General features: G+C 40.7%; 1 protein-coding gene across 1 annotated transcript in view; it reads left to right on the top strand.

The window, feature by feature from the left end:
• The window catches only part of KLHL29 (kelch like family member 29), a 430669-nt gene that overhangs the window by 324066 nt on the left and 80423 nt on the right, over positions 1 to 26180 (top strand). The window contains exons 6-7 of the mRNA XM_082215506.1: positions 2679 to 2817; positions 23979 to 24178. Of these exons, the coding sequence (XP_082071632.1) occupies positions 2679 to 2817; positions 23979 to 24178 (339 nt within the window). The remainder of the gene's footprint in view (positions 1 to 2678; positions 2818 to 23978; positions 24179 to 26180) is intronic.

Raw genomic sequence — 26180 nt, 5'->3', positions numbered from 1 at the left:
TTGTATAGCACCCAAAGGACACCGTGGTTTATTTTCCTCTGATATAGATCTGACACAGGCCTGCTGTTATTTCCGTACCATCTCTAATGATCTGCTTGCTCTCCAGAGAACACTGACCCATTTCAGTGCAGAATAATTAGCCTTTCAGAGACCATTGTGATTCCGTTACATTGACACAAACATGCAAGTTGACACTTAGCTGTTTTGCCTTGGAGAAAAATGTTGTTGTTCAGGTTGGGCTTGGTTTGGGATATCACTTGAATGGTATCAATATATGTTAAGTTACAGGTAGGTAGCCGTGTTGGTCTGCCGTAGTCGAAACAAAATAAAAAAATTCCTTCCAGTAGCACCTTAGAGACCAACTAAGTTTGTTATTGGTATGAGCTTTGGTGTATCTGAAGAAGTGTACATGCACATGAAAGCTCATACCAATAACAAACTTAGATGGTCTCTAAGGTGCTACTGGAAGGAATTTTTTTATTTTGTTTCAATATATGTTAAGTTTGCAAGCTTTTGTTGTTGTTGCTTTTAATTGCTTCTCTTTCCCCTGTAAATGTTTGGCAGAGTATGGTTTTGATAGTCGCATGATTACGAACAAAGCATGAATTTTTTGGCCTGGTTTTCTGGGTCCGTTTACATTTACGTGACAGACGTAAGTCAGGGATGGGGAGCTTGTGGCCAATGGCTTATCTTCTGAGTTTACACCAATAATAAAACTCAGAAACGTGAGGAGTTAGGAGTCCAGTGTTTATTGCAAAGCAATAGGTTACATTCAAATAGTTCTGCAAAACTGCAACCCCACCCAGTGGTCCAGGCAGTGGTATTTATAAAGTTTCAAACAAAGCATCTCAGTTTTCACCAGTCATGTACATCATTACCTCATTTTATGTTTAATACACGTGCACAATAAGCACTAGCAATTTATGCTGATTCAGGTTTGATTCTCACCAATTTCTGTTGACTAAGCTTTGATGTGCTGTTACATTGTGTTAGTGTGCATGTTGGGAACCTGTGTCACATGCAACCATTTGCACCATGTAGCAATTTATGTTCTAGCTTTGCATCTTTGTGATTCACATTTTAGTTGTATTCCTGCCCCAATGGGGGGCAGCAACTTGCAAAATCATCAGTTTCATAAAGCAACAGGTTACCATAACTTGTCTATTAGAAGCGTACTCAAGGATTTCCAGGGGTACACATTATCACATTTGGGCCACCGCCGCACCAAGTCCTGCTGAACTCTCAGCTTCCCTCACCATTGACCATGCTCTTTGGGGCTGATGGGAGTTGGGAATCGGGCATCATCTAGAGCAGTGTTCCCCAACCTTGGGCCTCCAGCTGTTTTTGGACTACAACTCCCATCATCCCTCGCTAGCAAGACCAGTGGTCAAGGATGATGGAAATTGTAGTCCAAAAACAGCTGGAGGCCCAAGGTTGGGGAACACTGATCTAGAGGACCAGAAGTTCCCTACTCCAGGTGTAAGGCCACCTTTTATAACTGGTAGAGCAGTGAAAACTGACTGCAACTAAGGAGAATAAAAACAGTTAAAAGGTTTGAAAGATGGTTGTGAGAATGGAACTATACAGGTGGTTGTTCCTGAGGAAAACAAAGCTCTTGGCCTATTGCAAATGAAGAATGGTAGACAAAATACCAAATCAACAGAATAAGTCATTTGAAACACACTTTTACCAAAACCGTGTACTGTCCACTTTACTAGCCATTCTGGTACGTTAGTTTAGCAAATAATTTGCCATGGTGTTGCATATCATGTTCACGATCACAAACAAGGCACATTGCTGATTTGCTCTCCCAGTATAAAGGAGGTAAGAGCCTGGAGAGGTTATGTACGGTAAGTGAGTTATTGCAAGAAATAGACTCTTAAGAGGTGGTTGTGTATTTGTGTTGAAATGAATTGCTACCATAAATGAATTCTAAAAACTCAAGACTTAAAAAATATATGCAAATGCAGGTATCGAAAAGCAGGCATTAATTTTTTGGGTGTTGTTTTTGATTAAATGTTCAATGTGTGAGGAAGTGTTCCCTCCTGCTTTGAGAACTTTCCAGTTGTCGATGGTAGGTTGATTTTAGAATAAATGTTATTCGGGTTTAATGCAATTGTATTTTGCTAAATGTAAGGCTCAAGGACTTCTTATAGCATGCCCAAGAGAAGGATTTTTGCAAGCTTTGCATTTTTTTTCTTTGAAACATGTCAAGTTCATACTGCATCATAAGTGTCATGTTTTTATTCAGTATTAATTCCAGTACATTTAAAAAACCATTAATGTTTGGAGATAATAAAGCACTTGTTCTTGCATCCTTTTACAATATTTTTTTTTAAAAAACCGTGGTAATGTATTATTTGTGTTTCTAATTTATTGATGCAGGAAAATGGTTTTTTTTCCTCTCTCTTTGAAATGTAGGGTTTTGAGTTATTTCCTACTGTTCCTTGCTTGCATAAAGCATATACATATATCTGCCTATATAATATGTATTATGTTTGTGATTTCTTTGACTGTCAACGTTGAGCCATTCTTGCCAACAAAGAATATCAAGCGTTTCCAATTTCTCTACTTTCCTTGTTTTGTTTTTTATTTATTTATTTCTAAAGAATAATAATAAAATAAAAAAAAACCTCTTAATGGGAATCCTGGCACTGTCTGTCTTCTCTGTTCTGCAGAAATGTTGAAGGAGTTGAACCAGCAACGCAGAGCGAAAGAGTTTACAGACCTGAAAATTATTGTTGAAGGCAAAGAGTTTGAAGTCCACCAAAATGTTCTAGCTTCCTGCAGCTTGTATTTCAAGGACCTGATTAAAAGGTTTGCCTTCCTTCCAGCTGTGATCTGGTCTGTTCTTTTGTAGGGGAGCATTTGTGTCGCTTTTTTTTCCCTTCCCTCTCTTTCAGGTTTATGAAGATTTGACTCTCCTGTCACAGAGCCAGTAGCCATTCTTTCCATTTACTCTGAATGTACTTTTTATTTTTTTATTTTTTTAACAAAACACTCAGATTCCTTTGTTACACATAACCTGACCTGTATGAATTCCCAATCCCACTAGTTGCACATTTTTGGCTGGAGGGAAATGTTCTTATCAACGGAGCATTTTAACCTCAAACCAAGTCATGAATGATGCCAATCCCAAAACGCACAAATGTTAGTTCAGGAGTTTAAAGATATGCTACTATCTCTTCCTTCAGGCTGCAGTAACCCACATGCATATCATAGAAAGATGCTGAATTCTAATACAAACAAGGATGGAGTTACGTAGCACTACTTTTAACCCTATGAAATTCTGGGCACCTAATGCTTTTGGCTCTTGGAAGCCAAAAAAATAAAAATATTGGGAGATGCTTTTATATGCCAGCATTCAACTCATACCTTTTTAAAAGGAAAACAGGACTGAGGAAATTTTAGTTTCTAGAAGCCTTTTTTTTCTCTGCCCCTGGAAATAGAAATTTAGTTGAGAGTAGTGGTTAAGATGTTTTCTTTCTTACTTAGATCATGTTTCCACCTTTGCAATTTTCTCCCTCCGTTTTTAGCTGGTTGATTCTAAAAGCTGCATGTTTTTTTAAAATTTTCCATTACTTTTTTTTTTAAATGTCTACATTATAGATCAACGTAGAAATAAATTGCTATTTTTATGTTGTTTAATAAGTCAGTGTAGCAACATTGGGGGAAACCCACAAGAGTAATTTCCACATTTCTCTCAATCATCAACAAAATAATGTGGCTGCTGATTTTTGCCTTGCAGTATTTTTGCCTTGCAGTATTTTCCCAAACTCTGAACCTGGACTGTGCAAAAAAAGGGGGGAAAGGGGTGGGGAACATTGGGGTGGGTGGGGATTACAGAACAGAACATTGTGCTTGCTTTCAAATTGTGCATTTAAATGTTGCCAACTAACACAATAGCGACTGTATTTTATTCCAGGGTGGCATGTTTGATGGCATCTTCTTTTCAGTGTGTTATGTCCTCTTGCTTGAAAGCTTGTTTTTCTAATTGTGCCGGTATTACAGAACTGCCGTATAATTGTGCTGACTGCTTTATCAAATATTCATAAAAAGCTGGCCTGGTGGCATGTTTTCCCCTGCCCCACCCCACCCTTCCACAAATCTAATGATAGCTGGCTTCAGCCGCTCTGTCTCCTGTCTGCTCATTATCGCTTACTAGTTAAGGCTACATTATATGCGTCTCACAGAGTTAAGATGCGTAATCTACAGGGAAGGCAAGTCTTAGTCTCCGTTTATAGAAACCCAGTAATTGACTGGCCGTGCGGTTTCATTAACTTTAGCTGTGAAGCCTCTTTCTTGCTAGTCAAACCATCAGATGCTGTCTATTTCGGGAGAAAATCAGGGACGGTAATTATATTCATCTTGGATAGTTGTCAGATGGAGATGAACTGCAGACTGATTGCAACTTTAATAAAGCCATAAGCGGTACACTTTAAGTCAGACAAGTGAGAACCCTCCAAACAACCTTCTCATCGCTGTTTTCCTTCGGGACTTGATCGTTTTTCACTTTCGTAAGCCATCCTGGATGTTTTAGCAGGAAGTTTAGATATAATAAATGTTCTTGGAATAAATAAATACGGCAAATAAACAGGAAGCCATTTACAAAAACAGGAATGTTGGATTTCCCTATCTATTGTGTCGAAGTGGAGAACTAAAGAGTTGCAGAAATGGAGAGGGACTTCCTAATTTTTTTAAAATAAAAGATGCCAGGGATTCAATGTGGGTACTGTTTTCATGTGCAGTATATTCTCTGCCACCATGAACTATGTGACCTCTCCCAAATGAATGTATGGTTGAGAGGGATCCAGAGGTTTGTGGGTACCTCCACAATCCCCACTGCTCCAGCTGTGACCCTGTGAACAAGCATATTTTAATTCTAGTAATCTGTGCCCCGACTGTATTTATTCACCCTGTGTGTATCAGAGTAGCAGCTGAAGCCCACAGGTTTCAATAGCCAACTTGCTCACTTGTGACAATAATAACAACCTTGAATATTTTATTGAAAGCATGACTAGTCTGGAATAAAGGGGGGATTTTGTTCACTTTTGTTTTGGGAGGGCTTAGTAGACGCTACAGGTAAACACGTGGGACTGAGCCTCAAGGCCATTCTGAAAGCGAAAGCAACTTTAAGAAGAGAGTTACTTTAGAGCAGAGGAGTAATGGGAAAGGTGGCAAATGTGCTTAATTCTTTCCCTTCTGGGGCTCCCAAGTTGCGCGCCAATACCTTACAGGGTTTCCAAAACAGCATGCAAAGTTATTATACTTTTGGATCCTTATGGGAGGAAAACGACATGCAGCTGACGTTGTGAGCCCAAATGGTGGGTGTGGAAGGGGCTAAACACTAACAACAGCACCACTGCAACAAGTTGCTTTTAAGCCAGAACTGCGCATTAGATCAGCAAACGCAGACTCCCAAATGTATTTTCCTGAGTAATTGGCTTGTGGATGAGGGATGTATTTGTGGGTAGATGGGTGGGAGGGCAGGCTAGGGAATTAGTGAGTTAATATTTCTTCCACAACTTCTCCCCCAACATTGTTTTCTGACCTCTCAGGCTGTGTATTGGATTTCAAGCAGCTTGAGTGAGTGGTGTGTGTGTGTGTGTGTGTGTGTGTGTAAGTGCAATGGTACCTCGGGTTAAGTACTTAATTCGTTCCGGAGGTCCATTCTTAACCTGAAACTGTTCTTAACCTGAAGCACCACTTTAGCTAATGGGGCCTCCTGCTGCTGCCTCGCCACCGGAGCACGATTTCTGTTCTCATCCTGAAGTAAAGTTCTTAACCTGATGCACTATTTCTGGGTTAGTGGAGTCTGTAACCTGAAGCATATGTAACCTGAAGTGTATGTAACCTGAGGTACCACCGTAAATAAATAAAAGGTTAGAGGAAATCGGTATTGGGAGTTGCACTGCCCTCTCCATTTCTCACCTGAAAGTGCCTTCTTCCTCACTTTCTCGCCTCTCCCCCCAACCTCCCCCAACCCCTCAGCCTTTCTCTCTCCTCCCCCACCCACCAGAGGCTCAGGAACTCCCATTTTCTGACATTGGTCATACAATGCTGGAAGGGAGCAGTGTGAGATGTTACCCCACTTCTTTTCAGGCCTAACTATAACCATCCCACTTCTGTTCAAGAAAAACACAATTGAGTCTGTTCTAACCATCCCACTTCCTTTCCCCACCCTCCCACTTTGTGGTACTGCATTTGAGTATAATTCTGGAGAGCCATTAAATTCAACCGTTCTTCATTCCTTTGAAATTTGGCATTTCTGGATTATCAGTGACTTAGAAGATAGGCCCTAAGGAAATCTAGTGTCAGTCTTTACTAACTTTGAGCAAGAAAAACATCTTCAGACTGGGTCAGGAGAACAAGACTTTAGTTGCTTGGAAGTGTAAGAAATCTTTCATTTGCATTTTCGAGCCAATATACACTTATTTTTAGGCTTATTTCAGTACAGGCTGGTAGTTGTACGCCAGCCGAGTTTCAGCTTCTTGGATCATCTGAATCAGGGTGGTCCAGGGCTACATGCGGCCCTTGAGATCTTTTTGGTGGCCCTATGCCTCCTGCAGCCCTTACACTGTCTTCCCAAAGCCAAGTAAGGGAGGCGCTGGACTTTGTAAAGGAGGCACGAGGGCTCTTGACAGGGTCCTAGAGTCCTCCTACCTTCTTCCCAAAGCTTAGTTAGCTCTTTCCCAGCTTTGAGAAAGAGGCTTAAGGACTCTAGGACCCTGCCAGAACCCGGTGCCTCTTTCTCAAAGCGCACTGGGAGGGCTGGGAGGGGGGTCAAATTTTGTGGGTTCTAGGTCAAAATACTCCTGTGGCCCACTTGGTATGAATAATTTGACCGCCCTGAGAATGATCACTGGTATGCCAACAGCCCATCATTAATTCTTTGCAGAACTCAGAGCTGGCTTACCACATACACATTTCAACTGAACTGATAATGGGGGGTTACTGGTTTGTTTTGTTCTTGTTTTTATTATGTATTTTGTGTGTTTATCTTGTATTTCTATGCTGTGAACTGCCCTGAGGTGTACAGGTGAAGGGTGGTAGGCAAATTTAATAATAATTCCTCAGAATGTGTCAAGTAAAACAGCTCTTTGACATGAACTCTGGCCAAGTCTCCCAACCTCTTAAGTACCCTCCAAAATATGAAGACTGATTAAAATACACTACATTTTATCAAAGTATCAGCTGTGTGTTTTGCCTACTGTGTTATTCACAGTAAGGCAAATGGGTTGCCTGTCACACGCACATCCTTGTTATTGTTCATAGAAGCTTAGAGTTGAAATAGTTTGTCTGCAAACTTTTTGTGGAACGTAACCTGAACCTAAAATTAGTCTCTTTATAAGGCTCCCAATTGTGGTGTGGCGTTTTGTTTTGTCCCCCCCCCCTTTTTGGATGCTTTTCAACCTCTCAAGTGCTTTTCTCTTTTGTGCATTTGGCGGGTTTACTCAATATTCACATCCAGCTCAGCTCCTTGAGTGTCTACAATTTCATAGTAATGGAATGTCTTATTTCCAAACCTTTTCTTGCTGCTGCCTGTATTGGTATTGGTATTGTTATTTCAATGTTAACCTAAATGGAAACATTTGCAGACTTTTATAGCTGAAAACAGTGGTGCTTTGGTGTGAAATACCAGCAAAAACTTTTTTTTCCTTGTCATATGTATGTTTTGATTAGAAATTAATGAGTCCAAGGCCAAATTGTTCTTTTTTAGAAGGGCACTCTGCTTCCTTAATTTTTTTATTTGTGAAACTGTGTGGCAGCTGTGCCTTTGACATTTCTTCTTTAAACTTCCGTGCTTGGAAAAGCTAAAAGAGAAACAGCATACTCACAGTAGGCATGACTGAAACTGTCAATTTCATTTTCCGTTCACCCTGCTTCTACATCAGTGTGTATTAAAAAAAAAAAGCTGCACAAAAATTATTAATGATTTTCATTCACATTTCTCTTAATTTATGCATTGAATACAAATTTTTGCAAGCAATTTTCCCTAATATAATTCAGTTTTGTGTGTTGTTTTCATAAATATACACATTTTGATGTTTGTGTCCCCAGATATGTGCATTTTTTAAAAAAACCTCTTGGGCTGGAGAAGTGCATTGCAATATTCAGGCAAGTGTAAGTTTTGGAGAATAACTAGATTTCAAATCACATATTTTATGTGTTTATTTATTTAAAATATTCCTTTCCCACTGTGCATTGCAAATGCAATTCCAGACTTGAGTTATAATTTAAAACAAGCCCAACTTACACAAACATTGTTACAAATTGAAAAAAGGAAGGCTGATAAGCTAAAATATAAACATCAATTGTGACACTAAATAAACTCCAACAAAAGCATGGTTAGATATTCAGGTCTTCAGCTGGCATTGAAAATTTAGGAAGTGTTGGTACCAGCCATATCTCGGGGGGGGGGAGTTCCAGAAGGCTGGGGAGGGCGGGGTATAAATTATTATTATTATTATTATTATTATTATTATTATTATTATTATTATTATTATTATTCTAGTCTCTAAGAAGGCTTTCCCTCTGTGTAACCAGGTAGCAGACCTCAGCTGAAAGAGATGCAGCTGAGAGACCTTCCCCAGTAGATCTTAGCTAGCTTGACAATTGCAAATTAGGTAGGTTCATATTAAAATGTGAACCCAACAAACTTCTCAATCATCCCTAATTCTCAAAGTCACGCTCTTACTTCTCTTCTGTTTTTACATATCTGGTGAGGGTCTGCTGACATTGTTGTCGATATTGCTGGCTTCATCCAGTTGCTGAGAACATTCCCTGCAGGAGAGTGGAAGCTCAGAAAACCATGCATTTGTCTGGAAAGAGGACTTCTTTTGGTCGGTGTTTACATTGCATAAAGTCAAGGAGGGAGCAAATAAGCAAGTGATAATAAACAGCTCTCTCTAATTATTATTTCTAAGGGGTCTAACTTGTCCTAGATACGGAATCTGCTAGGCATTTAAAGTCCTGCCGCTTACCAGGAGGACTCAGCTCCGTAAGGGAGAAGGCAGACTGAATATTCATAAAGTGCTTCCTTCAGACACAAGGAGATAAACAGGCGTTGTGAAGTGATTCTTTCTTCCACTCCCCGTTCAAAATGAGAAGAGAAATTAGATTCCATGACTTCTCCGTTAGCATCCAACCTGTGCTCCGCAGCCAGAGGAATATTGTCAACAGTTTCTGCTAAACCCGTTATAAAATCCAGGGGATGGGCTTGATGGAAAGAACAAAGTGTACTATTTGTTTTACAGCTGAGGGGAGGTGCAAAGAATGCTTAAGATGCCTTTTCTTTTACTTAAGTCAATGAAATACTAGCATGGAAAAAAGTCCTGTGCTCTTATTGGTGGTTTCCTTTTTGAGGGTACTTATGCTTTGTTTTGTTAAGCATGGCACATATCCCACCTTAACATTTTAACTGGCTGTTAGGTCTGGTGTCGCACAACTCCCAGACTTCTGGAAAACATATTTTCGTGGGATTCTGGATAAAATGCACTGATAGTTCCAAAAGCGTTTAACTCTTTCCACGTAGAGCAAAAGTATAGAATGGAAGTTGGCCTGTCTTTTACTGACTGCCTTGGACTACAGGGCTGAAAGAATATTTGAATTGAAGGTTTTAATTATAACTTTGATCAGAGATGTGTGCCAGTAAAAGTATTCAGTGCTGGTAGTAACTGCAAACCACAAGCCTAGTCCTAATTGCCATAGAATCACAGAATTGTCAAGTTGGAAGGGAACCCAAGAGTCATGTAGTCCAATGTCTTCCAATGCAGGAATCTCAGCTAAAGCGTGGTCATGGGTGCTATAATGAGCACATTGTGTTGGTGGAATCTTATTTTTTATTAAAATGAACAGGGAGAAAGAAGCTCTATGGGCATGCTACAGTTCCTATGTATGTAAGTAGCCACTGAATCACCTCTGTATATTTCTTCATTCAGACAGAGGGGTTGTTTTTTTCCACCAGCAGCAACACATTCATTTTGTAACTTCAGACAGCGAAAATGCTTAAGTTGAGATTTGTTTTTTATTTGTTCAAACTAGCTATAAGCCACCTTTTAGGACACCTATCTTCCCAAAGAAGCCTTTTATTTGATAGTAAAATACAAAGCAAGAACCAGCTGGTTACAAAAATATCACCTCTCGCCTGCAAAATCATTAAAACCAGCCACTATAAAGAATCGACTCAGACCTAATAAAACCAGTTTAGAATCAGCTAAAGCTTTACAGAACTCCCAACCAATTAAACCTCTATATGACCACAGCATCTTTACTCAAAGGCCATCTGAAACAAATGGTGAGACTTGCATTCCAAATAAGGAGTGAATTCCATAATTGTGAGGCCACCACCAAAAAAGCTTTCTCCCCCCTCTCTCTTCTCCCCAGCCTGACTGATCATACAGGCAGGCATACAAGGAGGAGCTTGGATGCTGTCAGTGCAAACCATGTAATATCAGTGTCACAATAGCACAGTATACTGAGATAGTGTCATATTTATTTTAATTAGCTACATTATAAATCCAGCCAGTTAAAAACAAAGCAGTTAATTGAGTATAATAACTTTTTAATTGGTTGACAGCCCTGGCAGCAATTACCGAATTTGTCAGATTTATGCTGGATATTTACTTTGAAGTGCCACAGGAAAGAACGTTAACCTGTTCAGCAGGCAAAATCTGGCAAATCAAAGTAGACAGGGTCTTTCTCAAACCTCACGACCCTTCTCAAATTGAAATCCATTTTGTGAATGCCACAAGCTATGGATACAGCATTCGTACATCCTCCTTAGGAGCTTTTATTGTTTTATTGTGTGTGGTTTTGTTTTTTACTGTTAGGTCTTTCACTCGCTTTAGATGGAACTGCAAATCTTATCCAAGAATTGACAGACTAATCCTTGCTTCTTGCTCTGACTAGACTGCAGCGAGCCACACGGCTGTCACACAGTGGTTTGCCAAGGTGATTTGCACGACCTAGCTATATTTACTCACATCTCATAGCCCTTTTTGATCCTGGCTGCTTTGGGGACTTGATAAGCAAGGGCAAAAGGGAATAGTTATCTAAATGAGGGACACTTATATCTAAATGGGTAGAGGGCAAAAGCAGCATGATGCAGAAACTCAAACAAAATGTTCAGATGGATTCCCTTAAAATGTCTTCAGAAGTATGTCTTTCTTGAACATGAAGATAATTCAGATGTTGCTCTCCATGGCTTTAGCTGTTGTAGGACTCAGATATGTCTTGGGGAGAAAGAGAGAGAGAGCGCACTTCATTATGTACAATATAATTGCAAAGCCTTTATAGGCACTCTTCAGTTGCCTACATCAAGGCAGTCCTTCTTTCTAGGCTTTCCGTTTCTTACCTTACACTTATTTTACAGTTTGCTCACTTGCCTTCGGTACCTCCCTTTGACCCATTATATCATCCACTGTCTATCTCTTCCTCCGTGCTTTCCCTTCAAACTGTTGGTTTTTATCAGTAAGTTTTTATGTTGCTTACTCTTTTGTATATTTCTGTGACCTTCCTCAACTCTTGTGTTCTAGTGGCATTTTATTTCTCTCTGTACAGCTTGCTCCATCAACCTATTCATGGCCTTGCGCTCACGGAGTTCTCTTTTTGTGGAACCTTCTCTTGCCTAGTATTGCAGGGATTCACTATCCCCCAGGGGTTCCACTAAGCCAGGGGTGGGAAATCTCAGGCCCAGGTGTGAACATAGCCTTTACTGTTAGGACTCTCCCAAATCCACACACACTACCCAGGCCAGACCCCTCATCTACCCTACTTTGCACCCTCCTTTTTTTGCTTTAGTCTGACTAGAAAGTATCCTTGAACTCTTTAATAATACAGTGGTACCTCTGCTTACAAACTTAATTCATTTCAGAGGTCCCTTCTTAACCTGAGGTACCACTTTAGCTAATGGAGCCTCCCGCCACACCACTACAGCAAAATTTCTGTTCTCATCCTGAGGTAAAGTTCTTAACCCAAGGTACTACTTCCAGGTTAGCAGAGTCTGTAACCAGAAGTGTTTGTAACCCGAGGTGTTTGTAATCTGAGGTACCACTGTACCTCTTGCTTGCCTGGATAGAGGATAGAAAAGGATGTGTGAGGGTATATAGAAAACAAGCCCAGAAAGTTGCCAAAAAGGGCGAGTTAAGTGATTTTAGACTTAAAACATAGTCGTCTTAAGTGAATAACATCCAAAGAGATTGGGTGCCTGTATTCCTTATGTCAAAATGTGGCCCACATTTGCCTCCTGCATTTGGGAGGCTTTCCTACTCATTCTTCTGAGTCAGGGCTCATTCTCTTCCCAAAGTCCTGTCCTAATGGCTCCAATGTTCAAAATGCCATCTCACTTCCTGCCTAACTTTGCTTCTTCCCCTTCTCTCATACCTACTTCCCTTCCCTTTTATTTGTGTTTTACATTGTAAGCCTTCGGATGAAGCAGATGTGTATGCTTCCTTTGGTTACAGGCACTATATAAATATAATCAATTATTCCTCATTAAAAAAAAGACTGGGCTAGAGCTGAAGGACTTCTGGCTGCCATCAATGGAAGCAGGAGATCAGCGCCACACATGACCTTAGTAGATGAATCAGCAGGATGGGTCCCAAAAGAAGACAGAAGTTTCTAGTGGTGATGCCCTTTCATTAGAAAAAATTGGGAATCCCTAGACTCAGTTTAGAAAAGTTTTTTTTTTATGTCGTGTATGAATTGTTTCCCATAAAATATGCTGAAGCGATAGATTATAGTAGTATAGTATAGTACTATATAGTATAGTAGTAGATTATAGTAAGCGAATTACATTATAGTTAAGAACTGCTCTAGCACTTTCTATTGTACAAAGTGGTCAACAATTATTCACTCGCCTATCCTCACAGGAGTCTTGGAGCAGATATCGCAGGCAAACAATAGGCTGTCCAAGTCCCCTTAGTGGGCTTTGTGCTTCAGCAGGGCTATGAAATGAAACTCCTCACATTTCATTCATTATATCATCACATACTCAGATTGATTAGCTGTATAGGTTATGACAATCCCTCCATGCGCCTTTCCCACTGAAAACATTGAGCAAAGCAGAACTGTCATTAAAATCCAATCATTAAAATCCTAGGCCCATTTCCTTTGAGTGTTGCATAATTGTGTTTTAATTGCATTTGACTCTATTATACTTTATGTTGCTCTTACACACACACACACACCAGCACTCTGTGAGTGCATATATTTGGCTGATATAAAGAGACATGAACCCACAAGCTCTGGAAACAACCGAATGATCAAGAAGCTGAAAGTAAGCAAGTGAAGACCTGATTGGTCCCTTGAATATAAATCCATTGGGAGCCCCATGTTAGGCAAGATATGCATGTAATAAATTCTTAAGGGAAAGATTTAAGGTATTTAGAAATAGTTCATACCTAAACTTGGCAAATAATGAAAATATATCACTTAGATAATATATGAGAATGGCAGAGTCTACAAAATTCAGTTTTCTGGAGAATAGTTAACTCTTTCTGGACATTTCCATGAATCTACTTACATACATTTTGCCACATTTGAGTGAAATGCATCAGACAATGACAGCTGTGTTCTAGGCTCTTACTATTATTGTGCAGCAAATATGATTAAACGAGATCAGGCCTGAATGAAGTAGGTAACGTGTTTCGTTTCTAGGGAGGTAACTACGTTCTCTATCCTATTTATTCCACCCTCTGCTGTTCCTTGAGCCCTTGGGAACGTTTCAGCTGCTTAATGTTTACATAATTCTGTAGCCAAGTGGGCCATTGTGTAGTGTAGTAGACGTACCGGCTTCTGGAAATGCTTTCATGCGGATTTGTGCCAACACTTTTCTTTGGCCCAGGCTCTTTGTTCTTACAGAAAATTATCTTGAGGGAGCTCATTCTGTCTTAAGTTTTCAAAGGAAGAACAGCAGGTCAAGGAACGTTGTAGTTCCAAGGACAATTGACTCATTCTTCTGCCCCTGGTTTAAGCCATACATATAAAACCTTTCCTCTCCCATTGCCTCCCACCCAAAGGCTCAGAGCGGGGAAACAGATTTGTAATTCAGTATGTGAGTTCAGCTACTAACACGCTTGTCTAACATGCTAAGCTCATCCCAATTCAGATTATGCCGTATCCTTTGAATGGCATCTGGACGTATATCGTTTCTGTTAGTTAATGTTAGCATCCTCTCTGTTAGTTAGTTAGCATCCTCTCTTGTGCATGTAGCATTTGCCATTTGTCTTGGTTTTCATTTATCACTGATGTGACAATAATAGTGGTGGGCAGCAGATTGACAGGGAATATTGAATAAATAGATTTGCATCACTGAAAGTTTAATCTTATTGAAGATGAGCAGTTGTAAACATAGGCCAAAAGACTCTCCCTTCCCGGTATGTTATACTAGAATTCCCAAATCTTCAACTCCTGGGGCAAATAAATAAATCCACAGCATAGAAAAGAACAGATACGACAAAAACAATTTGCTGTTCCAGGTATGTCACATTTTTGACAAATACATGAAGCTTTTAATTAAATATAGTACTAAATGGTGCTAAATATAGAAACAGAAAAAACTTTTTTCCCTACCAAATCATGTAATGAGATAAATATAATACCTTGCACTTATTTATTGGGGAAAGCCCATAATATAATTTTCAAGCTGTAATAAAGTCTGTTATAGATATTACATATGCTTTATGGCATTCATTTTACAATGTTGCTTTGGAAGGGTTCTAAATTACTTGACTAATTATCCTGCAGCTCTAACTATATTATGTGTAGGTCATATCATATTGCATGTTGTGGAAATTCATTGCTTTGGATGTGATGTACCTTGTGATGTGCTGTATACCATGAGCTCATAAGGAATTTTAAATAAGACTCATACGCAAGTTATATTTTCCTTGAAGTAAACACAGTGTCTCTTCATAGCTGGGAGTGAATTGTAGATGGACCTTGTTTATCTGTTGTTGATCCCTTGTTTCTCTGTTGTTGATCCCATAATAAACATGCAGGGGGGCCAGTTCAAAACTAATGAGGATGGAAAAATCAAAGAATTGGAATTTAAAATTCACTTTGTTCTTTTACGCCTGAAATTTTCAATTCCTTGAGGACCATTCTTTCCTTGCAAAAAGTCATTCAGCTTACATTGCGCAAGACTTCAACAGAATTCTTACAATATGACTGCATTAAGTATCAGACCCATGAGCCTCATGAGGTCCATAGTGTCCTTTGCTTGCCAACCAAAACAATTTTACGAAGGTTAAGAACAAAAAATAAAGAAGTAGAACTTCATCTCCACTTGTGATCTCATTCTGCTTTTTCAAATCTTGGATTTCCTGTTTCTGTTAGAACCAGACAAGACATCCAGAAAAGGCAACCAATTTATTGTTGTTTGTTTATTCCATTGATCTAGGTAGCAGATCCTTGTTTTTCCTTTTAAGTGGATACAGAGAACAACTATTTATTCTAAAGTTAATTACGTCCCTCACCAAAAGGAAGCTGAGCCAAGGAAAACTACATTTGGTAGTCTGATTGTGAGGGTGGGGCAGACGCTTAGAATTTAAATTAGCAATATGGGCATGAACAGCAACGGTCGGCCAGCATGCCTGAGAAGCCATTCATTGCCTACTGTCTGCTAATGGAACTCACAGCAGTAACAACGGGATAAGGGGGATTACAGAGAGGCCCTTGACTTAGAGGTGAAAGAGAATGTTGCAACAAAAGATTGGGCACTGACTTTTGAGCCAGAACCAAGATGCCTCAACAGTTTGGCAGAGGCATTCTCTGTTAATAAAAGAATCTGGCAGGACATCTAATATGTACGTTTGCTATGGTCCTGAAACCCAGAGCATGAAAGCCTGTAGTTCAGGTGTTTTTGGGTGTTGTGTTTGCTTGCCTGGCTGGCTGGTTGCAACAAGTCAAAATTTCTTCCAGGCAAAGACGGTTTTATCAATAGGAAAAGTCTTTTCTTCTTTGGCAGCCTGAATGCAGAATATGACAGATGATAGGCAAGCTAGTAAAAATGTTGATGGACTTATTTGTAAGGTGGACATAGTTAGTGTTTTTGTAACAGTGAAATTTCGTGGTGGTGCCTTAATCCTACCATACTGGCAAGTGAACCATGATCCTCTGAAACACATGATGGCAAGAAAGACTCAATCGTTCCTCAGATTGTTTGTTCCTGTAGTCCAGTGTTCTTCACAAAATTATCTGGTGTGGATTTATAGATTATAGTCTAGCCTGCTCCATCTTTTCAATGAGTCTACCTACTGCAATTCCAAACAAGTTTTTACTAATTAAAATTAGTTTAATCTCATTTGAACTACTTGTGCTTTGTACCTGTTGTTTGGTGTTGCCTGGTTTTAGCCAGTTGAAATAAAATACCGTTAAAATTGCAGCTTTGAACAGGACAGTGACTTAAAGTTCTCAAATACAATGTTCAGCCTGACTAGTGTGTTAGCCGGTATTCCCCCCTAGCACTATTACTTTTATTTTTAATTAGAGGTGTGGTTTGGAGGTTACATATGTGTGATTATTGTTGTGTTCTACATGCACAGAATACCTCTCACAGTTTGGTGGTGTGTCACTATGAAATGACGCCAGACCAACTGTTCTAAGTTGCAGGGCTTATATAACACATTTCACATTATTCACACTTATTATTCTGGCAGATGGCTTCATTTTTAACATCCTCAGTTTGTTTTTAACTTGTTAATGTTAACCCAAGCATGTAACTAGAGAGCAGACAGCTGTCTATAATATGTATAGGTAGCTTTCCATATGTAATAAGAATTGGAGAGAGAATGTGGCCAATCTTCAAAAGACAATCAGATGGTTAATCAGCCAAAATAAATATGGTTAGTGGATTTAATGAGGCCTAAGTAGCTTTGCCATAGCAAAAAGAAACTTCAGGGATTTTAGAGGCAGCAGTGGAAGGCCCATCCATAGACTGATGGATACAGCTATCTCCCCAAATGTCACCTTGATCGTGGAGGAGACTTTTATTATCTAGAGCTATATTGCTGCTTGAAGGGGGGAGAATCATTGATGGAATATGTTGATGTGTGTGTGCTTGTGTACAAGCACATACAGAAAGGCAAAATTTGACTTTGTGGTGGTTTCTAAGGGAAGATGGAGAAGACAGTCTACCACCATCAATCATCAAAAGGGGACCATATGCCTGTGTTAAATCTCAGAAGCAATGTCAGGCATAAATTAAAGGCAAGAACCTTAAGATGGTTGCAAACACACTTTGTTAGATCTGTATCTAAATCTTCTCTCTCTCTCCCCCACCCCCCACCCCTTTGAAGCATTTTGTTCTTTTATCTTCAAATAAGCTGATAAAAGGAGAATGGGAAAAGTGTAGCCGCTTGGCTCTTATGGATTAGGTATAACAAATGACCCTTTCTTTGCACAAGAAGTTTTATTTGCATATTTTGTTTCTATTCTAAGTCCCCCCCCCCCATTGTTTTAGTTTAACTAATAGCAAAATCTAAACTATGTCAACTCAGACATAAGGCCTATTTAATTTAATGGGGATTACTCCCAGGTTGTGGGATGCGGGTGGCGCTGTGGGTAAAACCTCAGTGCCTAGGACTTGCCGATCATATGGTCGGCGGTTCGAATCCTCGCGACGGGGTGAGCTCCCGTCGCTCAGTCCCTGCTCCTGCCCACCTAGCAGTTCGAAATCACTCTTAAGTGCAAGTAGATAAATAGGTACTGCTTTATAGCGGGAACGTAAACAGCGAACAGCGTTTCCATGTGCTGCGCTGGTGCTGGCTCGCCAGAGCAGCTTCGCCACGCTGGCCATGTGACCCGGAAGTGTCTCCAGACAGCGCTGGCTCCCGGCCTCTTAAGTGAGATGAGCGCACAGCCCTAGAGTTGGACACGACTGGCCCGTACGGGCAGGGGTACCTTTACCTTTTACTCCCAGGTAAGGGACACGGGTGGCGCTGTGGGTTAAACCACAGAGCCTAGGACTTGCTGATCAGAAGGTCGGTGGTTCGAATCCCCCTGACGGGGTGAGCACCCGTTGTTCGGTCCCTGCTCCTGCCCACCTAGCAGTTCGAAAGCACGTCAAAGTGCAAATAGATAAATAGGTACCGCTCCGGCGGGAAGGTAAACGGCGTTTCCATGCACTGCTCTGGTTCACTGCTCTGGCCACATGACACGGAAGCTGTATGCCTGCTCCCTCGGCCAATAAAGCGAGATGAGCGCTGCAACCCCAGAGTCGGCCACGACTGGACCTAATGGTCAGGGGTCCCTTTACCTTTTTTACTCCCAGGTAAGTGGGGTTAAGGATTGCAGCCTAAGTGGGCAGGTCATGTTACAAATGCATTTATTTTTAGTTAGATTATGCCCCCACATAACTTTCTCCAGATAGTTAAAACTCTGATCTACAGCAGGGCTATAATGTAATATATCTTATCTGTTTCTTTCTGGTACAACCGTGAGAGTATCCATCACCCACTGTAGGCCCCACGATTTCCAATTCTGAAAGAATTCCCTGACAGCCTACATAAAATTAAGCTCTCCTCCTAACTTGTCTCAGCACCGACCTAAACAAATTGTGTTGCTGTTTAGCTCCTGATAAATCTTGAGTCTTGTTCTAAATCACTTCCTAATTTTAATGAGCTTATCTATCAGGCTTTGCCAGCTTTTCACTCTCCAAGATTGCCAGGCTGATAAAGACTAAAATTGTTTATTATTACACATTATTCTCGAGAAGCAAAACTTTCTTTTCCCATGGGTTGTTGGGAGAAACGATTGATTTCCTGCCGCAGTGTGAAAAGTTTGACCTTTATAATGTGGGCAGTGATTACAAGCCCAATAAATGACATCATTCTATTTAAACCTTTAGGGCAAAGAGCAAAACTGATCAACTGTTCCCATTTATGCATCTGCTGATTTCTGGAACATGCAAGCTAGCAGAGACATATAAAATTGTATGGAAACAAATTTCATTTTTTGACATTTCTTCTTCTTCCTGAGTGTATTATGTCTACTTACATTATTCAATGTTTTGCTACAGTAAAACTTGGCATTCATTATATCTTCCATGAAGTATTAAGAAGGAATAACTGGCATTTAGTGATTCAGGAGAATGCGGACTTATATTTAGAGACCAAAGGCTTTCAGCACTTTTCCCGTTTCAGCATTATAGTACCACATTTACAACACTTGTAAGAATTTTTATAACTGATTTTTTGGGGCCCTAAATAGACCCTCAGGGCAGCCAAACCAGCCTTCCCCCCCCCATTCTTATTTTCTAATGTGATTGTTCTCAACAGCTGCAGCCAGATAACTTCAATTGTCCAATAACCTCTGCCGATCAGGGAAGGAGGAAGTGATGGACGGAGGCTGCAGCTGCAGCTTGGAGGAAGGATGGGGAAAATCCCATAATTGAATGTAAAGAAGCTTCAGCTAGCACGGGCAACAGCTTTTTAAAGGGACACCAACCCTCTCAATCAGTGAGAGCCCCACATTGCAGGTGGGGAGGTAGGGGATGAGTCTTCCAGAGACACACATCTTCCTGCTTGGAGGCCTAAGTGGACATGTGTTGTCCGAAAGGATGGAGATGGGGATGGATTGAAAGCACTAGCTATCTTGCTGATAAAATTGCCCCAGAACCAGTGAGCGACATTTTCCGTGTTAGGGAAAAGTATGCTAACTAGCGGAATATATTTGTATGCTCCTTTGAGTTGCTTTTCATAGAGCAAAAGGGGTGGGGAAGGTGACTAATAGTTTCTACAAATAGCAAGTTCCATACTAGATAGGCAAGGTGACTGGGGAAGGAGTTCTGATTCCAAATGAATACAGCAATTGAAAAACTCATAGGGTACCATTCCTGTGTAGTGAAATAAACATTTAGTGCAGCCAGAATTAACAGAAAGTAGCTGAAACTTCCTGTGCAGCCTAGGAATGTCCAACTGCTGTTTTATTGAGATGTTGTTCAAGAATCTCTTATAGTTCTGTATTTCAAGCAGAGCTCTGTGTTCCAGTGGCACCAGGGCAGTGACTTAGCAATTACTCTTTCTCTCCAGGCTTGTCCATATGGGAATTTAATGTAGATTTAGTGCTACTCATGCATGCAAGTTTTTTGTAGCATCCTCATCAAAACACCAGCCTGTACTCTCTCTCCCCCACCCCCAATTTAATATGGATTTTTCCATTAGACAGATAATCCGATAAGCAAAAATAACTTGTTTATCATCCAGAGTCATTGTTAAATGTGGATTCCAGTACGTTTCCAAGCACAATTCAAAGTGTTGGTGCTGACCTTTAAACCCCTAAACGGCCTCGGTCCAGTATACCTGAAGGAGCGTCTCCACCTCCATTGTTCTACCCGGACACTGAGGTCCAGCACCGAGGGCCTTCTGGCGGTTCCCTCACTTCGAGAAGCCAAGTTACAGGGAACCAGGCAGAGGGCCTTCTTGGTAGTGGCACCCTCCCTGTGGAACGCCCTCTCACCAGATGTCAAAGAGAACAACAACTACCAGACTTTTAGAAGACATCTGAAGGCAGCCCTGTTTAGGGAAGCTTTTAATGTTTGATGTATCACAGTATTTTAATATTCTTTTGGAAGCCGCCCAGAGTGGCTGGGGAAACCCAGCCAGATGGGCGGGGTATAAATAAATTATTATTATTATTATTATTATTATTATTATTATTATTATTATTATTATTAATTATTATTCCCCTTAGCACTTTTTGGAGGTGGGGTGGGCCGTTTGTCATGTGCTTGGCAGCATTTCATTGGTTCTCTGTCACTACAGCCCTGCTTCCATTTGCTGCTTACCTGAGGACAACAAAGCCATTTTGTTTTCACTTTCTCACTTGAGAGAAATCTGCTTAGCACACTGACCCGTACACAAATTAAGAAATTTAAACCCAACTGTTTGAGAGAGAACAGTTAACCAGCCCCTAGTTAATTCTGTTTACAGATGTACATTTTAACTGAGTTTGCAAATTAAGAGTTTATCTAGTCCTGGTTGTTTGCACACAAAACCTTTCTGCTCCTTTTGAAAATTCACTCATTTATTTTATTTATTTCATTCAATCAATCCCACCCTTCCTCTCGAAGGAGCCTAGGGTAGCAAACACACAAGCAACGAAACAATTAAAACATGATAAAAACAATTCCAGTATAGATGCAGATGGGGAAATGTGTCTCTACCTTTTCCCCATCTCATAGGCACAATTTCAGCCAGTAACTCATCTGGCATCTAATCAAAATTTGTGCAAGTCAGTTCACCATCATGAAACCTGAACTTGTTCTCTGGCGGTAGCCAAGACAGACCCTTTCTCGGTATTTGAATCCAAATCATGGATTTAAGCAGTGCCTACCATGATCTGTATGCTGCACGAACATCCCGGTTGCAGCATCTTGCCAATATCAAAACTGTCACCAGAAGAAGAAAAGGATACAATTTTCTTTTCCATTTCTGGCAGGTTGTGTAACATCAATAATCTCCGCTGGGTATTATGCTCTCCATAAGAGGCTTTTGTGATTGATTAAACACCTTAGCTTTGTTTTGGTGTTTAATCAATTGCAACAGCCGTTTAAAGCTTGGTGTATTACAAAGGAGAAGAGATTATCACTGAATTATTCCAGGGTGGAGTTGTCTCTAATATTTGTGTTTTCTTTATTCTAATCATAGCTAAGGCTGCTAACAGCTTCCTCGCTGCTGTTAGCTTCTGTTATCTCCAGAGAAAGCTTAGCAAGGACAACTACTTATTAGTACTCTGAACTTGCATAAACATTAAGGATGGTCTCGTGGTTAGAGCATCAGTAGAGACGCCCTTCACCTAAATCCTTGTTCTGTTTTAGACTTCCTGAGTGTTGCGCAAAGATTAGTCTCTCCCTTCCATGTTTTCACTGCTGAGTGAGGGGAAGGACTGCTGCAGATTTATCAACTTGCGACCCAACAACCAAATACTAAGCAAACTGTTGAAATTAATATTGCACCATCGATATGCATTCAGTGCGTGTATGCTCACCAATAAATGAGAGTTCACGGTGAGGGGACGTTAGGTATAGAGATCCCCATTAGAGGTAACCAGGGATAGCTAGTGAACATTGGGACTTGCAGGGAAGCAGTGGTGAAAAGCCAGTGACGAGGAGAGCCGTCCCTGATTGGTTTGTAAACGAGAAAGCAGACAAGTGGAGACATGTTGGGGTTGAGGAGCCACAGCCCATTTCTGCTAATGCAGCAGCCTCCAATGAAGGTGCCTTTCCATCCCTGAATTTAGCAAATTTGCAAAGCTTTGGGAATTTTCAGAGGCGCGTGTTCTTACTTAGTTTTATCAAGCAGTTGAAATGGTCTAAACTGTTAATTCACACGTTTAGAGCTGTGTGTGAGTTTCTGCAGCATCCATGGCTTAACAGAGACTCCTTTGTGTCAGAACCACCAAACTTCCATTTAGAAAGGGCTATCCATATGTCTGAGGTATTTCGTGTCATTGCTTTGAGTCCGGAGCTGGGTAGAGGAAAAACAAGTGGAAAGGGGAGGAAGAAGATGGAGGATCCATGTTTCTTCATCTTGCCCCAACTCTTTGGAGATAAGCTGCTACAAGTTATTTAGCAAGAGACATACCTTGAAAAACAAGGCTCTTGCGAAGTCGCTGCATTCCATGCTTCTCTTAAAAGCTAACTGGTCTTTTGTGACCCTTTTACGAAAAGTTTAACAAGACTTACAGTTTTTTGGTGTGAATTCTGAAATGGGTGTCAGTGGCGGAGTAACTGGATTTTGTACCTCCACTGAGATCAGTGTAACGCTTCCAAAAGAAGGTCCTGGCGGCTCTAACCATTTTAAAGGCATTTGCTTTCCTGCGCTAACAGTCTTTCCTCCCCTTTTCTTGACGTTACCAAATGCATTTTTATTTTTGTTTTGTTTTGTCTTTCAGGTATAACCCGACTTTAGTGTTTTGCAGCTATACCCTGAGCCAGCGGTTAGGAACTGAACCCTTCCCACCCACCACCCACTCCATGTATCTATTTTATTTTTATTTATATATTTTGTCTGATAGTTCCACAAGCACTAATGCACAATTCAAATGCAGGCGATATTTTGATCACCAAATTGTTTAGCACTTTATGCAGGAAAAACCGGTAGGCCACGGTCATGAAACTTCGAGAGGATGGCTGCTGGCTTCCTGTGGCAGAGCTGGTTGTTGTTGTTCCAAAAAAAACCCCTTCCCTCTTTCGCTCTAACCATTTTGTCTGTCTATCTTGTCTTGTATTCAGTTTTCAAAGCAATTCCATGAGGGGTCTCCTTCCTTCCTCTTTTGTTTTTCTTTTCTTTTAGTGCCTAAAAGGGAACAATATATTTTTTTGAAGTCAAACAAATATGCACACAAAATTTATAGGGTTTGAAATAAAACAAAAAGTTAGCAACTTTTTGAATGTCAAACTCAGAACCATTATAACAACTATTCCTCTCCTACTTTGGTTTATAGAAAAGGTCCATAAATGTATCCCTAAATACCCTGTAAGGTATTGTCCCATGTTCTGTATGAAGGAGATAGTATTGGGGGTGAAAAACAAGTGACCTTTTCTCTTGGAAACAGGAAACTTTGTTTTCACTATCCAACGATGAAGAGAGACACAGAATGTAAACATGAAAATGTATTGCTTCCCTTTGAAAGTTAATCCTATTCCACATTTTCATTAATGTTGGCTCATCTTCTTCTTAATTTTTGTTTGGTTGGTTGGTTTGCAAATTATTATTTTTTTGCATGAATATGCAGAGTAGCAATAATGTTCGGGTTGGTATTTTTTGGTGTGCAAGACTCTTCTCTTTCAGATCCAGTAATAAAGTGTTTTTAAGTTCATTGATTTTTTTTAAAGATACAGTATTTTTCAATTCTTAAACAACAACAAAACTCTGTGTCAGTGAATTGTTGTATGATTTTCAAGCCATCAGTAAGTGGCAACCACTGGGGGAAAGTTAATATCCTGTAAGAATTTCATTGTCTGCTGTTGCTAGGTCACCCCGGGACAGTAGCAGAAGCAGTGAGAAGCTGGAGTTGGAATTATCAAATCTCACGGCGGATGTCCTGGAATTACTGCTGGAGTTTGTTTATACAGGTTCCTTAGTAATAGATTCCGTCAATGCCAAAACTCTTCTGGAAGCTGCCAGCAAGTTCCAATTTCATACATTCTGCAAAGTCTGTGTGTCATTTCTAGGTAAGAATTTGTGCTGTTTCTCTCTTTCTCTTGATTCCGAACCTCAGAATTTCCTACCATGTGCAACTCTTCTATAAAATTTGTGGTTAAATGTCATTTACAATAGGACAGACCACTATTTGTTTGTGGCTGTACTTCAGGTGCAGTGTGGTCTTGTTAAAATCACGGCACATGAAGTACAGCTGCTATCCAGTCATGGTGTGCTGCATTGCAAATAGTATTGCTGACTTGAGTGAATTGTGGACTTTTACCAAGGCTGGGTGCACGCCTTGAGGCTGCAGAAGTACATAAGAAGCACTGGATGTGCTATTGGGCATCCTCCACAAGAATCTCAACTCACATATAAAAGAAAATACAAGCGTCTGGTCCTTGCTAATATGCTAGGAAGTTTATGGGCAATGTCCAATATAATCTCTGTATGCAGAATAACTTCCTGAATAAGATGTCCAGTGATTAGGTATGGGGTTTCAGAGTCCTGCATATATGTCCTTAGCCCTTAATTGCCAGAAACATAAAGAAATTGAAGAGTAAATTATGTTTACTTCACGTAATATATACAGGTCACCGGGGTCTTCTTGGTGCATTGAGTATTATTATTATTATTATTATTATTGAGTTGTTCTTTTGTCCCTGGGATGTGATCTCCATAAAAAAAAATACCCTTCCCACTTAGCTCGCTGTACCCTTAAAGGCTGGAGATATGCAGGGAGGAGAGCTAATTAACTAGCTCAAGGTTGGTTTCCATAACCATTAGGGTAGGTTGCCCCGCAAACCAGAGCAGCTTCTAAGATGCTAGAACTGTCCTTCGGAATGGCTTTAGCTAGGGCAGAACTGGGACAAGGAATAACAGGTTTGGATGAGTGAACTCCCCCACCTCAGTTCAGAATTGGTAAAAGGTAAAGGGACCCCTGACAGTTAAGTCCAGTTGCGGATGACTCTGGGGTTGTGGCGCTCATCTCACTCTATAGGCCGAGGGAGCCGGCGTTTGTGCGCAGACAGCTTCCAGGTCATGTGGCCAGCATGACTAAGCCGCTTCTGGTGAACCAGAGCAGCGCACGGAAACACTGTTTACCTTCCTGCCGGAGTGGTACCTGTTTATCTACTTGCACTTTGACGTGCTTTCGAACTGCTAGGTTGGCAGGAGCAGGGTCTGAGCAACGGGAGCTCACCCCGTCGTGGGGATTTGAACCGCCGACTTTCTGATCGGCAAGCCCTAGGCTCTTTGGTTTAGACCACAGCGCCACCCACATCCCGTTTAGAATTGGACTTGGTGCTAATTCTGAAATGTGGGCTCACTCACGCTGCAGATGACATCATTTGAAACAAAATGAGGTCTAAAGGCCTCCCTCAACTACATAAGCACACAGACATAACTTCCCCCACACGTTGCTACTACCCCCTTCTTACTTGGCATCAGTGGTACCAGCCATGCAGACGATTTGAAGGCCTCTGTTCAAGGTCCTGAGAAATGTAATTTCTTCAGAGTTCTGGAATTGGGTTAACCTACAAGTGGGTATTCCCTGGGAACTGCACACCCCAGGGCTCCTTTCTGCATCCCAGTTTCAAGGCCCCCGATTTTCCTTAGTACCACAGCCAAACATTATGAGTGGGACAAGTTTGTGTTATGATCCAAGCAATCATGAACTTTGTTGGCATCACTAATTTCAAGGCACTCCCAACTTCCTTTTCCTGATATAGCTCTGTAACATTAAATGTGAACCCCTCATATCTCCTGTGGTGGGAGATGCTCAAACTGTCCTTCCGTCATGTGCTAGCACATTATACCTTGAAGGATAATCCAAACGTTCAATTTCTGATGTGAGCATAGAAGATTGAGGGCCTTGCGCTTCCTGTTTCCCTCACATCTGTTTTGTCCAAATTGCGCGCATCTATTCCGAAACTGGATATTAGATGGCATTTGCTGTGCTGGTGCAGATTTCCTTTAATAGCTGCCCTCCAGTGTGTTTTAAATTAATAGATTTTATGGCTTTCATAATGATCC

This window comes from Podarcis vaucheri (assembly GCF_965113315.1).
Source record: "Podarcis vaucheri genome assembly, chromosome: 3".
NCBI lineage: Eukaryota > Metazoa > Chordata > Lepidosauria > Squamata > Lacertidae > Podarcis > Podarcis vaucheri.
The sequence above is the reverse complement of the archived record's forward strand: the minus strand, read 5'-3'. Positions and strand labels throughout refer to the sequence as shown.